This window comes from Taurulus bubalis (assembly GCF_910589615.1).
Source record: "Taurulus bubalis genome assembly, chromosome: 12".
In the NCBI taxonomy this organism is placed as follows: domain Eukaryota; kingdom Metazoa; phylum Chordata; class Actinopteri; order Perciformes; family Cottidae; genus Taurulus; species Taurulus bubalis.
Genome location: NC_136600.1, coordinates 26,409,664 through 26,427,179, shown reverse-complemented (window position 1 = coordinate 26,427,179; position 17,516 = coordinate 26,409,664). Strand labels below are relative to the sequence as shown.

Below are 17,516 nucleotides of genomic sequence, written 5' to 3'. Positions count from 1 at the left end.
GGACGACACAAACAGCCTGTGCTTTTACTTTTGGATTTTATTACAAAATAATAATAATACTAATAATAATAATAATACATACATACATGATACAATTACAATCAAACTCATGTACTAATACCACACCATAAAATACTCCATTACAAGATTATTATGACTGATTTTAGTGTTTGTTCTTTTAAATCAAATTATTTTAATTATGAGCTAATCTAATTATATTATATATAATATACAATATGTATTGTATTATGTATATATAAATATATATACTACTGTATATATATATATATATATGTATAATATAAATATAATACATATATTAAATATATATATATATATATTATACCTTAAATATAATATATATTAAATATAATATATACTATACTATATACTATGTATATACGTATACATAGTACATATTATATTTCATATATAATATATTTAATGTATATTATATATATATATTATATTTAATATATATATATTATATATATAATAACATAATACATTAAATATAATATATATTACACATAATACATACTATGTATATATATATATATATATAATATTCATGAATTGATTGTTTGGTGTGTAAACATAAATACAGTCACAATTCCCCAGAGCCCTAACTGACACCTCCAAATGTTTGTTTAGTCCCAACCTCAAATGAACATAATATTGTAATGTGATATAGTATTTTAAGTTCAGTGCTTAGCTACATTCCCACCAGTGAGTCTGCTTTCCTTTCTCCAGAGACTCTCTGTCTTCTTTGAGTTGTCTGACTCTTTAATCGTCTCCATCTTCGGTATAAAGCTGCTTAACTCTTCTTTATTAATCTTCTACGTCTGACCGGCATTTCCCCCAAAAGATGATTGAAAGACAGCGACTGATGGCGTCGAGTTTTTTGTAGGCTTTCAGCTCCAAAGCAGGGAAGTCCTGATCCCATGCATGGAATAATAATCCATACTCCCGGCATGTTCCCTGTCCAGCAGGACGTCCCTCAGCGCAGGGGGAGCGGCCCGTCGCCCAGCGAGACGTGGATGTACAGGTAGCCGTGCAGGATCCACCGGCGGCTCGCCCGCATGACGAGCAGCAGCTGCCGGAGCAGCAGCAGCGCGGCCAGGGAGGCGGTGAGGATCAGCCACGAGCGCCTGCGGAGAGGTCAGAGGTCATTTCTCCAAACGCCTCCACGGACAAACACTCAATACTTATTGTTTACTAAGTCGGTCCGTGGAACGGAGACGCACCACATTTAGGATCCTGGTTTATTTAAACGGTACAGAACCAGACTCCTACACAATAAAAGACCTTTGTGTTTTAGTTTTGACACACACACACATACAGTATATATATATATATATACGTATATATATATGTATATATATATATATATATATATATATATATATATATAATATATATATATATTGCTATATATATATATATATATATACGTATATATATATACGTATATATATATATATATGTATATATATATATATATATATATATATATATATATATATATATATATATATATATATACATATATATATATATATATGTATATATATATATATATATACATATATATATATATATGTATATATACATATATATATATATATATGTATATATTTAACAGTTTCTATTCATAATCAGACTGAGGAAATAGTTAGACTAAAATCCAAAAAGAGAATAAAAAGGTTTTACTGTTCAAGCTCAGTTGCACAAACAAAACTAGTTGTTCACCAAATAAATCTTGTTTTGCATTCTGCATTTTATCCATAAAAAATAGACTATAACTATAACAGTGCAGCACTGTGCTATTCAAAGGAATCTGCATTTAGCTAACCTAACTACCTAGTTTATCATGTTGATTAAAAAGCTGCAGGTCGTACTGAACCGAGAACGCCTCCCCTTTGTCACGCGACAAATAACGGGAGTCGTCAAAGACGACGCACAACCAGACATGAGGTCATGAGGTCATGAGGTGTCAGTCAGGTGGTCAGTGGGCGTCTCAGTCAGGTGGTCAGTGGGCGTGTCAGTCAGGTGGTGAGTGGGCGTGTCAGTCAGGTAGTGAGTGGGCGTGTCAGTCAGGTGGTCAGTGGGCGTGTCAGTCAGGTGGTGCGTGGGCGTGTCAGTCAGGTGGTCAGTGGGCGTGTCAGTCAGGTGGTGCGTGGGCGTGTCAGTCAGGTAGTGCGTGGGCGTGTCAGTCAGGTAGTGAGTGGGCGTGTCAGTCGGGTGGTCAGTGGGCGTGTCAGTCAGGTGGTCAGTGGGCGTGTCAGTCAGGTGGTGCGTGGGCGTGTCAGTCAGGTGGTCAGTGGGCGTGTCAGTCAGGTGGTGCGTGGGCGTGTCAGTCAGGTAGTGCGTGGGCGTGTCAGTCAGGTAGTGAGTGGGCGTGTCAGTCAGGTGGTCAGTGGGCGTGTCAGTCAGGTGGTGAGTGGGCGTGTCAGTCAGGTGGTGAGTGGGCGTGTCAGTCAGGTGGTCAGTGGGCGTGTCAGTCAGGTGGTCAGTGGGCGTGTCAGTCAGGTGGTGAGTGGGCGTGTCAGTCAGGTGGTGAGTGGGCGTGTCAGTCAGGTGGTGAGTGGGCGTGTCAGTCAGGTGATCAGTGGGCGTGTCAGTCAGGTGGTGAGTGGGCGTGTCTGTGTGAGTGAAAGTAGGGAAAGAGACGGTGGAGCGTAGGGAGCAGAGGTTCCCCTTACTCTCTCCCACATGGAGCAGGTGAGGAGCCATCTTATAGGACTGGGAACAGCCCAGGTGTTCCCAGTAGCCTAAACAACGACCCGACCGCACCCGCTGCACCTGCAACACAGAACACAAAAACACAAACACAAGCAGCGCAGCAGCCAACAAGAGGCGGGGCCGTCAAACCCTCTAGATACACGAGCGAGCGAGCGAGCGAGCGCTCTCTCTCTCTGATGCAGGACGGCCTCATTTTTGTACAGCTTCAAACAGCCGATCAGCACTAATCGATCATGTGACATCAGCTGACAGGAAGTAAACACGGACCCCGAGCCGGCGCTACTTTTAAGTCAGACTAAATGGCTCGGGTTCCTCAAATATAAATATATGACGTCATTCTGAAGTCATCCGACGTGACCTTTGACACCTACTCTGTGAGGAAGCGCTGGCCGCTGCACGTCTCCTCGTGTTGCTGCCTCCACAACGCAAACATCTTTCTGGCCAGAGAAAGACCCGCTGAGGAGGAGAAGAGCCGTGAATATGTATTTATTCATGTTTTTAATAACGGTTGAGCCTCGACGTGGTGAAGAAGAGCTACACACCTCTGTTTAACGCGGCGGCGCTGATCGAGGAGCAGCTTCCTGTCAGCGGGTCACATGGACCCTGGTCGTCACACTGGCACTTCTGAGCACAGGACAGACCATAATAACCCGGGGGACACACTGACGGAGACACAAGGGTTCATGAGGCCCAGAGTTTTGGCTTGCTTATTTAAAGGAGCACACGTCCTGCACTGCTAAATACACAAATACCTTTGAGCATCCCACGAGACCTTTCACAATAAAAGCCCTGGTGATGAGAAGTTGAAACTTGTGCATTTAAAGCTCTAAACGTGAATATTATTCACGGCTTTCTACCTTTTTCGCAGAAGTTGCCGTAGAAACCGGGGAGACAGGTGCAGCTGCCGCTGGCGTGGTGGCAGGCGGCGCCGTTGAAGCAGACGCAGGCATGTCGGCAGCCGGCGCCGAAGGAACCGGGCGAGCATTCTGAACCAGGGAGGAACAACAAGTTAAAGCAAATAGGATTTAATTAAGATCTTAACAGAGAAAAACAAACAACTTGAAAAACAAAATAAAACTGTAGCAGAGCATGAAGGGCAGGAAAAGGTTTGCAGAGATGAACACACATGGATTAATATTCCATGAAACCCAGGAAAGGTTTGAAATAAATATATATATTCATAACGCTGACCTTTGAGAAATACTAGTATAGCTGTTTCACATAATCTGTAAAAATACACATTGCACAGACAGAGAGGGACGATAAACAGGAGAAACATGTTCAGGGTTAACAGACATGATCCGTTTATCAATGGATGTGATCGGTGGATCCATTTATCTGATTACCTTCACTGCAGTGCTTTCCTCTCCAGCCGGCAGCGCAGACGCAGCCGTCTGCAACACAGAGAGACGGTTACAGAAATGTGTGATCAAGGTGTTCAGACCGAGCTGGAGGAAGAAGAGAAGAAGAGAAGAAGGGAAGAAGGGAAGAGAAGAAGGGAAGAGAAGAAGGGAAGAGAAGAACAGAAGAAGGGAAGAGCAGCGCGTCCGTGTGACGTGAAGCAGACGTGTAAAGCTATTATGTAGCAAATGTGTTCAAGAGACTGCAATCATTTTAACATTATAAGCCTATTTCTTAAAAATGTTTAAAAACAATTAAAAATGTAAATGTAATATTTCATTAGAATTGAGTAAATTCATATCTGTGTATTTTTTTTAATGCAATTTTTCATTTGATTGAGTTAGGAAAGCAAAGTTTAAGTCATTAACTTCCCCAAAGTCGGGGCTGTAAATTCTAACTAAATGACGATAAAAGATCAATGAACTCTTTCTGCCACTAGGGGATAGAGAGACAGGTTTAACAAGAGGAGAGAGAGACAGGTTTAACAAGAGGAGAGAGAGACAGGTTTAACAAGAGGAGAGAGAGACAGGTTTAACAAGAGGAGAGAGAGACAGGTTTAACAAGAGGAGAGAGAGACAGGTTTAACAAGAGGAGAGAGAGACAGGTTTAACAAGAGGAGAGAGAGACAGGTTCAACAAGAGGAGAGAGAGACAGGTTTAACAAGAGGAGAGAGAGAGGTTAACAAGACGAGAGAGAGACAGGTTAACAAGAGAAGAGAGAGAGAGACAGGTTAACAAGAGAAGAGAGAGAGAGACAGGTTTAACAAGAGGAGAGAGAGAGACAGGTTAACAAGAGAAGAGAGAGAGAGACAGGTTTAACAAGAGGAGAGAGAGAGACAGGTTTAACAAGAGAGAGACAGGTTTAACGGAAGCTGTGAGGCTCAGGAAAGCTAATAGTTTGTGCAGTAGAATAATGTCCAGAGAGACGAAGGGAGGCTTACGGATCCAAGATGGCGGTAGTAAAGAAACGTAGTAAAGAAACGCAGTAAAGAAAGGTAGTAAAGAAATGTAGTAAAGAAAGGTAGTAAAGAAACGCAGTAAAGAAAGGTAGTAAAGAAACACAGTAAAGAAAGGTAGTAAAGAAATGTAGTAAAGAAACGCAGTAAAGAAAGGTAGTAAAGAAATGTAGTAAAGAAATGTAGTAAAGAAAGGTAGTAAAGAAAGGTAGTAAAGAAACGCAGTAAAGAAAAGGTAGCAAAGAAACTCAGTAAAGAAAGGTAGTAAAGAAACATAGTAAAGAAAGGTAGTAAAGAAACGCAGTAAAGAAATGTAGTAAAGAAAGGTAGTAAAGAAACGCAGTAAAGAAACGTAGTAAAGAAACGCAGTAAAGAAAGGTAGTAAAGAAATGTAGTAAAGAAAGGTAGTAAAGAAAGGTAGTAAAGAAACGCAGTAAAGAAAAGGTAGCAAAGAAACTCAGTAAAGAAAGGTAGTAAAGAAACATAGTAAAGAAAGGTAGTAAAGAAACGCAGTAAAGAAATGTAGTAAAGAAAGGTAGTAAAGAAACGCAGTAAAGAAACGTAGTAAAGAAACGCAGTAAAGAAAGGTAGTAAAGAAATGTAGTAAAGAAACGCAGTAAAGAAAAGGTAGCAAAGAAACTCAGTAAAGAAAGGTAGTAAAGAAACATAGTAAAGAAACGTAGTAAAGAAACTCAGTAAAGAAAGGTAGTAAAGAAATGTAGTAAAGAAAGGTAGTAAAGAACCGCAGTAAAGAAAGGTAGTAAAGAAACGCAGTAAAGAAATGTAGTAAAGAAACGCAGTAAAGAAAGGTAGTAAAGAAACTCAGTAAAGAAAGGTAGTAAAGAAACTCAGTAAAGAAAGGTAGTAAAGAAACTCAGTAAAGAAAGGTAGTAAAGAAAGGCAGTGAAGAAATGTAGTAAAGAAAGGTAGTTAAGAAAGGTAGTAAAGAAACGCAGTAAAGAAAGGTAGTAAAGAAACTCAGTAAAGAAAGGTAGTAAAGAAAGGCAGTGAAGAAATGTAGTAAAGAAAGGTAGTAAAGAAACGCAGTAAAGAAAGGTAGTAAAGAAACGCAGTAAAGAAAGGTAGTAAAGAAACGCAGTAAAGAAAGGTAGTAAAGAAACTCAGTAAAGAAAGGTAGTAAAGAAACTCAGTAAAGAAAGGTAGTGTAGAAACTCAGTAAAGAAACGTAAAGAAAGGTAGTAAAGAAATGTAGTAAAGAAAGGTAGTAAAGAAACATAGTAAAGAAAGGTAGTAAAGAAAGGTAGTAAAGAAAGGTAGTAAAGAAACATAGTAAAGAAAGGTAGTAAAGAAAGGTAGTAAAGAAAGGTAGTAAAGAAACATAGTAAAGAAAGGTAGTAAAGAAAGGTAGTAAAGAAAGGTAGTAAAGAAACATAGTAAAGAAAGGTAGCAAAGAAAGGTAGTAAAGAAAGGTAGTAAAGAAACATAGTAAAGAAAGGTAGTAAAGAAACTCAGTAAAGAAAGGTAGTAAAGAAACATAGTAAAGAAAGGTAGCAAAGAAAGGTAGTAAAGAAAGGTAGTAAAGAAAGGTAGTAAAGAAACATAGTAAAGAAAGGTAGTAAAGAAAGGTAGTAAAGAAACATAGTAAAGAAAGGTAGTAAAGAAAGGTAGTAAAGAAAGGTAGTAAAGAAACATAGTAAAGAAATGTAGTAAAGAAAGGTAGCAAAGAAACTCAGTAAAGAAACGCAGTAAAGAAATGTATTAAAGAAAGGTAGCAAAGAAACTCAGTAAAGAAAGGTAGTAAAGAAACATAGTAAAGAAAGGTAGCAAAGAAAGGTAGTAAAGAAAGGTAGTAAAGAAACATAGTAAAGAAAGGTAGTAAAGAAACTCAGTAAAGAAAGGTAGTAAAGAAACATAGTAAAGAAAGGTAGCAAAGAAAGGTAGTAAAGAAAGGTAGTAAAGAAAGGTAGTAAAGAAACATAGTAAAGAAAGGTAGTAAAGAAAGGTAGTAAAGAAACATAGTAAAGAAAGATAGTAAAGAAAGGTAGTAAAGAAAGGTAGTAAAGAAACATAGTAAAGAAATGTAGTAAAGAAAGGTAGCAAAGAAACTCAGTAAAGAAACGCAGTAAATAAACATAGTAAAGAAAGGTAGCAAAGAAAGGTAGTAAAGAAAGGTAGTAAAGAAACATAGTAAAGAAAGGTAGTAAAGAAAGGTAGTAAAGAAACATAGTAAAGAAAGATAGTAAAGAAAGGTAGTAAAGAAAGGTAGTAAAGAAACATAGTAAAGAAATGTAGTAAAGAAAGGTAGCAAAGAAACTCAGTAAAGAAACGCAGTAAAGAAATGTAGTAAAGAAAGGTAGCAAAGAAACTCAGTAAAGAAAGGTAGTAAAGAAACATAGTAAAGAAAGGTAGCAAAGAAACTCAGTAAAGAAAGGTAGTAAAGAAACGTAGTAAAGAAACTCAGTAAAGAAACGTAGTAAAGAAACTCAGTAAAGAAAGGTAGTAAAGAAACGCAGTAAAGAAAGGTAGTAAAGAAACGCAGTAAAGAAAGGCAGTAAAGAAACGCAGTAAAGAAAGGTAGTAAAGAAAGGTAGTAAAGAAAGATAGTAAAGAAACACAGTAAAGAAATGTAGTAAAGAAAGGTAGTAAAGAAAGGTAGTAAAGAAACATAGTAAAGAAATGTAGTAAAGAAAGGTAGCAAAGAAACTCAGTAAAGAAACGCAGTAAAGAAACATAGTAAAGAAAGGTAGCAAAGAAAGGTAGTAAAGAAAGGTAGTAAAGAAACATAGTAAAGAAAGGTAGTAAAGAAAGGTAGTAAAGAAACATAGTAAAGAAAGATAGTAAAGAAAGGTAGTAAAGAAAGGTAGTAAAGAAACATAGTAAAGAAATGTAGTAAAGAAAGGTAGCAAAGAAACTCAGTAAAGAAACGCAGTAAAGAAATGTAGTAAAGAAAGGTAGCAAAGAAACTCAGTAAAGAAAGGTAGTAAAGAAACATAGTAAAGAAAGGTAGCAAAGAAACTCAGTAAAGAAAGGTAGTAAAGAAACGTAGTAAAGAAACTCAGTAAAGAAACGTAGTAAAGAAACTCAGTAAAGAAAGGCAGTAAAGAAACGCAGTAAAGAAAGGTAGTAAAGAAACGCAGTAAAGAAAGGCAGTAAAGAAACGCAGTAAAGAAAGGTAGTAAAGAAAGGTAGTAAAGAAAGATAGTAAAGAAACACAGTAAAGAAATGTAGTAAAGAAAGGTAGTAAAGAAAGGTAGTAAAGAAAGGTAGTAAAGAAAGATAGTGAAGAAACGCATTAAAGAAAGGTAGTAAAGAAAGGCAGTAAAGAAAGGTAGTAAAGAAACACAGTAAAGAAATGTAGTAAAGAAACGCAGTAAAGAAAGGTAGTAAAGAAAGGTAGTAAAGAAAGATAGTAAAGAAACGCAGTAAAGAAACGCAGTAAAGAAAGGTAGTAAAGAAACGCAGTAAAGAAAGGTAGTAAAGAAAGAAAGTAAAGAAACGCAGTAAAGAAAGGTAGTAAAGAAACGCAGTAAAGAAACGTAGTAAAGAAACTCAGTAAAGAAAGGTAGTAAAGAAAGGTAGTAAAGAAAGGTAGTAAAGAAAGGTAGTAAAGAAACGCAGTAAAGAAAGGTAGTAAAGAAAGGCAGTAAAGAAAGGTAGTAAAGAAAGGTAGTAAAGAAAGATAGTAAAGAAACACAGTAAAGAAAGGTAGTAAAGAAAGGTAGTAAAGAAAGATAGTAAAGAAACGCAGTAAAGAAACGCAGTAAAGAAAGGTAGTAAAGAAACGCAGTAAAGAAAGGTAGTAATGAAATGTAGTAAAGAAACGCAGTAAAGAAAGGTAGTAAAGAAACGCAGTAAAGAAAGGTAGTAAAGAAACGCAGTAAAGAAACGTAGTAAAGAAACTCAGTAAAGAAAGGTAGTAAAGAAACGCAGTAAAGAAAGGTAGTAAAGAAAGGTAGTAAAGAAAGGTAGTAAAGAAACGCAGTAAAGAAACACAGTAAAGAAAGGTAGTAAAGAAAGGTAGTAAAGAAATGTAGTAAAGAAACACAGTAAAGAAATGTAGTAAAGAAACGCAGTAAAGAAAGGTAGTAAAGAAAGGTAGTAAAGAAATGTAGTAAAGAAACGCAGTAAAGAAAGGTAGTAAAGAAAGGTAGTAAAGAAATGTAGTAAAGAAACGCAGTAAAGAAAGGTAGTAAAGAAAGGCAGTAAAGAAAGGTAGTAAAGAAAGGTAGTAAAGAAAGATAGTAAAGAAACACAGTAAAGAAATGTAGTAAAGAAACGCAGTAAAGAAAGGTAGTAAAGAAACGTAGTAAAGAAAGATAGTAAAGAAACACAGTAAAGAAATGTAGTAAAGAAACGCAGTAAAGAAAGGTAGTAAAGAAAGGTAGTAAAGAAATGTAGTAAAGAAACGCAGTAAAGAAAGGTAGTAAAGAAAGGCAGTAAAGAAAGGTAGTAAAGAAAGGTAGTAAAGAAAGATAGTAAAGAAACACAGTAAAGAAATGTAGTAAAGAAAGGTAGCAAAGAAAGGTAGTAAAGAAAGATAGTAAAGAAACGCAGTAAAGAAACGCAGTAAAGAAAGGTAGTAAAGAAACGCAGTAAAGAAAGGTAGTAAAGAAAGGTAGTAAAGAAACGCAGTAAAGAAAGGTAGTAAAGAAACGCAGTAAAGAAAGGTAGTAAAGAAATGCAGTAAAGAAACGCAGTAAAGAAACGCAATAAAGAAAGGTAGTAAAGAAAGATAGTAAAGAAAGATAGTAAAGAAACGCAGTAAAGAAAGGCAGTAAAGAAAGGCAGTAAAGAAAGGTAGTAAAGAAAGGTAGTAAAGAAAGATAGTAAAGAAATGTAGTAAAGAAACGCAGTAAAGAAAGGTAGTAAAGAAAGGCAGTAAAGAAAAGTAGCAAAGAAAGGTAGTAAAGAAAGATAGTAAAGAAACACAGTAAAGAAATGTAGTAAAGAAAGGTAGTAAAGAAAGGTAGTAAAGAAAGGTAGTAAAGAAAGATAGTAAAGAAACACAGTAAAGAAATGTAGTAAAGAAAGGTAGTAAAGAAAGGTAGTAAAGAAAGGTAGTAAAGAAAGATAGTAAAGAAACACAGTAAAGAAATGTAGTAAAGAAAGGTAGTAAAGAAAGGTAGTAAAGAAACGCAGTAAAGAAAGGTAGTAAAGAAAGGCAGTAAAGAAAGGTAGTAAAGAAAGGTAGTAAAGAAAGATAGTAAAGAAACACAGTAAGGAAATGTAGTAAAGAAAGGTAGTAAAGAAAGGTAGTAAAGAAAGGTAGTAAAGAAATGTAGTAAAGAAACGCAGTAAAGAAAGGTAGTAAAGAAAGGTAGTAAAGAAAGATAGTAAAGAAACACAGTAAAGAAATGTAGTAAAGAAAGGTAGTAAAGAAAGGTAGTAAAGAAAGATAGTAAAGAAACACAGTAAAGAAATGTAGTAAAGAAAGGTAGTAAAGAAAGGTAGTAAAGAAAGGTAGTAAAGAAATGTAGTAAAAAAAGGTAGTAAAGAAAGGTAGTAAAGAAAGGTAGTAAAGAAAGGTAGTAAAGAAATGTAGTAAAGAAACGCAGTAAAGAAAGGTAGTAAAGAAAGGCAGTAAAGAAAGGTAGTAAAGAAAGGTAGTAAAGAAAGATAGTAAAGAAACACAGGAAAGAAAGGTAGTAAAGAAACGCAGTAAAGAAAGGCAGTAAAGAAACGCAGTAAAGAAACGAAAGAAAAGAAAAGAAGAAGAAGAACAACAACAACAACAACAACAACAATAACAGCATGTACCGGCGGTGCAGACCCCATGTGGGCCGCAGGCGGCCGGCCTGCAGGCCAGCGCGTCGCAGGCGGCGCCCCGCCAGCCCCGCCGGCAGCGGCAGCCTCCGTCCACGCAGTCTCCGTGTCCGCTGCAGTCCGCCGGCTCGCAGCGCCGCTGGTGGACGCACAACACGGTGGAGACGGTCCGGGCACAGCGCCACCTGCTGTCTGGTGTACTGGGGAGACGGAGCACCGCAGTGAAGATTTTAATTAAATATCAACCCAAAAAAAACAAACGAGGCAGGAATGGTCCAGGTGAGCGGAGGTCAAAGGTCACCCTTAATTCATATGTGTTTTTTATTGCAAAGGGGGACTGAAACATATGGCTCGGCTCACCATATGTCAGGCGGGTAGCTGGCCAGCGTGCCGTTGACCACGAAGCTGGAAGACCCGCCTCCGTCCAGATTGATGGCGTTGATCACGCCGTGGCTCTTCAGGAACTCGGCCACCTCCCACAGATTCATCCTGTCAGATATGAACAAACAAGCGCCATAAGCGTTGTGACGTGTTTTAACACACAAACAGTGATTGTTGACTGAAGTCAGACAACATCTGAAGAAGGAAGCGTGAGGATGAGGAGCAGGCCACTCTACGGCCGACCGACCGGCCGGACCTGTCATTTTCGATTCTCATTTGTTTCGGAGAACAATGCAGAAAAAACTCGCCTCCTCCCAGACTCGTCTGCCGAGGCTCAGATTCAAACTTTTAAAAGGCGTGGGCAACAAACAAGGGATGTAACACATAAATATAACTTTAAAAACCAATAAAATACGCATCATGAGGCAGCGAGGACCACGTCAATGCAGACAAAGGACTTGGTTCAGATTCCTCAGATTCCTCAGCCACGCCGAGGTTTCTCTTTACGATCGACAGCCAACAGAACCAAAGAATGCGGTGAATGCAGTGAAGGCGAGCCCGAGCAGGAGAGATAATGTCTGTCAAACCACACGGCGCTCAGCGGCGGGCGTGGTGCAGTGTGGTCTGACTCATAACCGACAGTCACGCCGACGGATTTCCTGATTGGCAGATACAGTCTTCATGAAACAAAACCAGCTAGATCTCTCTATTGAAGAGACACACTGCCGGCAGCCTAAGGGCCGTTCACACCAGACGCGACTTTTAAAAGCGCGGCCGCTTCAAAAACAGCTTTGCAAAAACAGCTTTGCAAAAACGCGCAAGCCCCCAAAACCTTCACGATATATATATATATAAAAAGGAAAGATACCACACGAAAACAGGAAGGAAGTGGGAAAGTAATAAAGCCCGCCTCTTGCTTCATCCGATTGGCTGCCTTGGCCGAGTGTGACTACAGGCTCGTTCGAGATGAGCCAGTTCTGCGCAGAATCGATTGGCGGCGATCGGCGCGCAATGCATGCTGGTTAGATTTGTGTCCGACTTGGTCTGACGTCATGCACACGTGGTCAACGATACTCTCACGAGATCAAGCCGGCTGTCGATTTCAGAGTCAGTCGCCGCAGTTACTTTCCAACGACTGCGTGGCCCAGTGCATGATGGGAAATGCCTGGGTCTCGCCACATCAGAGAGCTGATTGGCTCTTAGATCTGACAGCAAACACCACGTGTTGTAGAAAATCCTTACTTTATGTGTAGTTGGAATACTTAACGCTGGATTATTGACTATTAGTCTCATGTTTGATCTAAAAACATTTCTTGTGTGGTTGTTAATACAAAATCGTATTTATACAACACGTATCAAAACCAGTAGTAATGTATTTCACAGGCAGACATAACAAGACCAAAGGATGCAGCTACACATAACTTTCATAATTTAATTTCTACATAACTATATATTTACAAACACATATGAATAAATCCAAACGTGATCTGTAAACTACAAGTAGACAAAAGTTCGGAACTAACAGGAAGTAATTTTTTCTGTGACTTCCTGTGTATACTTTGAAGGCAGCATAAAATTGCAGCCTAATGCCGTGTTCACACCGGACGCGGCGCGAATTTGCGGCGCGACCAGATTACATGTAAAGTCAATGCACAGACGCGTTAGGTTGTGAAAAAGCGGATTTTTCGCCGGACGTCGCGATAGAGGCGAAACGGCGTTGCGAATATTCGCAACTCCGCTTTTCCCGCTTTTTCACTTTTTCGCCGGCGTTCAAATATTTCAACTCCAGCGAATAATTCGCCCGACGCGGAGTTGCGAAAGCCAATCAGCGTTGAGAAGCTCCACCCGGCATCACCGCCGTTACTGAATGAAGCTGCTGGTCCGCTGAAGGAGCGCTGGAAACGGCTTCACTCAGACACTCGTCCTGGAGGAGTCGAGCTGTGTGTGACTACGGATAATGTTATGAACCCAGACACGGGGCGGTTGATGTTCCGACGTGTGTGGGACTTCCTCAACAAGTATAAAGCAGAACTAGTGGTTATTTACCTGGTGGATGAAGGAAATAGTAAATGTTTTCAAGACACAGAGATAAGCCCCGCTCCCTTTCCCCAGCGATGGTTGTGAAAAAACGGATTAACCACAGAGTGAATTTTTCACCTGCGGCGCGATATAGGCGAAGTGGCGTTGCGAAAATTCGCAACTGTTTTGGTGTGAACACGGCATGAAACTTGATCGCAGTTTCTTGTCAACGCCTCCTGCTGCGGCCGCCTGCTCTCGTCTGGATTCCAGGCGAGGCGCAGCTCTAACGAAGGAGCCTATTGATGAGCTGTGCGACTCTGCGCAAGGCGCTTAAAGTTGAGAATATTTCAACTTTTAGGCGCTCCGAAAAAACGCTCGAAAAATGCGACTCGCGGCATTTAAAAGGAAAATAATGGCTTTGCTAGCGACGCGTTTTTGAGAGTCGCGTCTGGTGTGAACGGCCCCTGATGAACACATGAGCGTTACCCTCTCCTCAGGGTCTGCCCGTCCACGTGGAACAGGACCACGTTGCCTTCGGCGTCGTGACCCACCACCGTCCTCGCTGACAGCACGTCCACGAAGTCGCGGAACACCTCTGCAAGAACATGAGAAGTGAAAAATGATATGAGGGTTCAAGACGAAAGAACAACAGAAAGATGTCAGGCTTACTTTTTTGGAAAACATAGATTTTGTCTTTGCCAGTGGAGCTTTTATTTATTTCAAACACCGGTAATGAAAATGGTGTTTATTTTAACTTTGGCAGCAACGGGCTTCCGTACTACAACTACAGCTCCTCCCTGTGCACACGGTGCGGCTGTACCCATGTCGACGATTTTGCACTCGGCCTGCAGGCTCTGGTTGATGTAAACCTCTCCGTTCCTCAGCAACCACACCACGCCGCTGACGAGCTGGACGAACGGGTTGGACCGGTCCAGGACGTCCTCCTGGGACAGATACCTGAGGGACACACCGCAGCGTTTAGAGAGCCAAACCACGAACAAGTTCAGACTATTTAAAGAATCCACATCAGACGAAGTGAACGCTGCATTTAGAGAACATTCACTTCTTGATTTGCTGGAACTGAAGCTGTTTTCTTTGTTAAACTTAAACGTTATTACATTCGTCATATTACATATTTGACATACACACACTACCGTTCAAAAGGTGGGGGCACCCAGACACATTTTCAGTTTCTTCGCAATTTCTCACATGGAATAGCCATCATCTCTAAGAACAAGAACAGACTGGAGAGTTTCACATGAAAGTTCTCTTTTTCTGGCCATTCTGAGAATATAATGAACCCACAATGTGATGATCCAGATACTCAACTAGCTCAAAGGAAGGCCAGTTGTAAAGCTTCTCTCACCAGCATCACTGTTTTCAGCTGTGCTAACATAATTGCACAAGGGTTTTCTAATCATCCATTAGTCTTCTATGCGATGAGCAAACACAATGTACCATTAGAACACTGAGTGATAGCTGCTGGAAATGGGCTTCTATACACCTACGTAGATATTTCATTAAAAACCAGATGTTTCCACCTAGAATAGTCATTCACCACATTAACAATGCATATGGAGCAACTGGGGGTTCAGTGTCCATCTCAAGGACCCGTCGACAAAGGGAAATGTGGGACCGGGCATCGAACCGGCTACCTTGCGGTTGCAGGACGACCAGGGTACCCGCTGCCGTCCCGCACCAGACTCATTCACAAAAACAGGGATTTGGCCTCTCAAAGGAGCTGCTGGTCTCCGTCTGCCTCTGTCTGTCACTGTGAGACTTTAAAAGCTCTTCAAACCATCCCTCCTCTCACCCGAACACCAGGCTGCCGTCCCTCCGGATGCCGAACTGGGCGTTCTGCACCCCGCCGCTGTCCCGCACCAGGCGGCCGTCGCTCACCACGTTGCCCAGGCATCCGTCCGTGGTGGTGTTGAAGAAGCCGGCGTTCTGCGCGTACAGGCAGCCGACCCGCGAGGCCGTCTGCTCCACCGCCACCCGGGGGCTCGTCTCGCAGCCGCCGGGGCCGCCGGGCTCCACCACCGACAGCGTCCTCAGCGGGTCGCGAACCACCGTCACGTGACCTGCAGGCGACGATGATGCTTTAACTCGTTTAGCCACAGCCATTTTTCTCAAAAATTGAAAGGTTTGCATACCCATACTAAATATAGAATATCTCCCCAAACACAAGGGCTATTTGAATATTTGAAAAAAGGTATAATATACAGAAAACACTTGTGAGACTGGTTAAGAGGTTCATATATCAGTATGTGTGTTACTGGTTTATTGGTTGAAAAATATATATTCCTGGATGTATTTTCTCTTTTTAATTATGCATATCATCACTTTTACTTCTATAAAATATGACTATGTGTTAACAGTATCTCTGCAAAGTTTGACTTTGATTAAGTGAAGCTAAATATTTTTTGTAATTAATTTTGTGCAGATTTCGTGTACCGTAGGTTTAGGTCCGCTGAAAGCAAAAATGCCCTAACTTTCTTCCTGGACCTTGAACTCCTCTGGTTCCAAAACAGAGGGGCTCTGCTCAAGCAGATGCACCAAAACATAGCAAGCAAATATCATTTATCCATAAGTAAGTCATATTTCAGTGTTTTGGCTGGAATGTGGTTGATATCTTGCTTTGGCTTTGCCTGATGGTGGATTTGGCGCAATTGACAGATTCCGTGGGTTGTACGCTTTCCAGAAAGGTGCGCTAATCATGTGTAGCATCAAGCTAGGGATATGAAAATGTATATTTCCATAACTTGGGGAGCTCTCTCGAGTCATTGTCGAGTCCTCGAGTCATATTTATGGTTTATGTTAATATTTATGGTTGAATTGTGTTATAAACATGTAAAATGGACTCATATGCTCTAGTAAGGCTGTGCAGGTTTTTTTGCTATGTCACATCAGAAGCTCTTGTAAGGCTGTGGAGTACGAGGACTTGGAGAGTGAGGAAGAGCTCCTGATGAAGAATTCTGCCCCCAACCTGGGGTTTATAACATGAGAAGCAGCTTATTAAAGGTCCTCCCCCACTGACCGTAGACCCAGCGGGACGCGCCCCCGCCGAGCGGCGTGTCCGCGGTGAAGACGGTGGACTCGGCCACCGGGAGGCCTCCGTGGCGACTGGCCGGCCACGTCTCGTACGTCTCACTGCCGTGGGTTTCTAACTGGTAGTCCCTCACGTGGCGATGCGTGTGGGCGGGGCCGTGGCCCTCGGCGTACGGCAGGATGACGTCGTTGTCCTTGGAAATACTGCGGGAACGTGTTTACAGGTCAATAATTGAGGTGATCTGTGGGGTCTGAAGACCGACCGGCCTATTTTCATAATGATGTCACATCAATTTAATTTTATTAATGTGGAATACTGGGTTTAAATGTGTATTGATGTGTATAAATGTGTAATGAATGTGTCGTAATGTACATTATGACACATTCATTACATTGTGTTCCCGTTTGGCTCAGACTCAAAATGCTGTCAAACCAACACGCCTGGTTGCAGAGGATTTACTTCTTGCATTAAATACTCTTAGTGATAATGTCAACAATATTTTCAGTTTACAAGTTTATCATTACAGAAGGAAAATAAATGTCTAATCTATAAATAATTACCTTGGTAACTTAATTAATGTTCACCTTAGCAAATAAAACTTAAATAAGTGGTATAATTACACATTCTGACCAATGGGTTTCATGACTTTTCCATGACTTTAAACTAAATGTCCATGACAAACATTTAGTGAACTCTGGGTGTAAACAGTAAAAAGTGAGTAAATGTAGTATTTAAACTAACAATGAGAATACAAAGCATACAGTAAACCTTAAATGACACAAACGAATGAGACAATAGTTTGATTACAAGAATAAACATTGATATATTAAATAAATTTATTTATATAGATTTATATTTCTTTTAAAACCATATTAATTATTTCAAACTCAGCGTAAATGAACACATGAACACATGAATATAACACATTTACATGACTTTTACTAAACTTTTGGGATTTTATATATATACATATATACATAACTTTTCCAGGATTTCCATGACCGTGAACCCTGATATATAAATACATAAATAAATAAATAAGCATCCTAAGGTGCCTCACCTCGTCCCCTCGCTCCCCGCCGGCCAGACCCGGAGACACATCAGCAGCACCAGCCGCGCGCATTGGCGCGTCGCCGAGCTCGTTGCCATGCGGGGTCGCGTCCCTCGCTGGTCGCGCGCACGGAACCTGCGGCGTGGACCCCGTCGGGAGAACCTCTGCGACCGCTGTCGAGTCTCGCTGAT

At 40.4% G+C, this 17,516-nt stretch overlaps 1 protein-coding gene across 3 annotated transcripts; it reads right to left on the bottom strand.

Moving 5' to 3' along the window:
* Positions 1 to 573: 573 nt before the first annotated feature.
* Positions 574 to 17,516, bottom strand: nagpa (N-acetylglucosamine-1-phosphodiester alpha-N-acetylglucosaminidase). 3 transcript variants are annotated; one of them, XM_079227705.1, is made up of 12 exons: positions 17,335 to 17,516; positions 16,263 to 16,477; positions 15,039 to 15,306; positions 14,046 to 14,182; positions 13,712 to 13,820; positions 11,186 to 11,314; positions 10,820 to 11,025; positions 4,092 to 4,139; positions 3,603 to 3,731; positions 3,288 to 3,407; positions 2,706 to 3,201; positions 574 to 1,151 (listed from the first exon to the last, which is right to left on the bottom strand). In XM_079227705.1, the coding sequence occupies exons 1-11, from the start codon at positions 17,421 to 17,423 to the stop codon at positions 3,113 to 3,115; spliced, it is 1,539 nt and encodes a 512-aa protein (XP_079083831.1). In that variant the 5' UTR covers positions 17,424 to 17,516; the 3' UTR covers positions 574 to 1,151; positions 2,706 to 3,112. The 3 variants fall into 3 exon arrangements, with proteins under 3 accessions (XP_079083831.1, XP_079083832.1, XP_079083833.1); XM_079227706.1 differs by lacking the exon at positions 574 to 1,151 and having other exon boundaries at positions 3,134 to 3,201; positions 3,288 to 3,369; XM_079227707.1 differs by lacking the exons at positions 574 to 1,151; positions 2,706 to 3,201; positions 3,288 to 3,407 and adding an exon at positions 3,937 to 3,971 and having other exon boundaries at positions 3,634 to 3,731.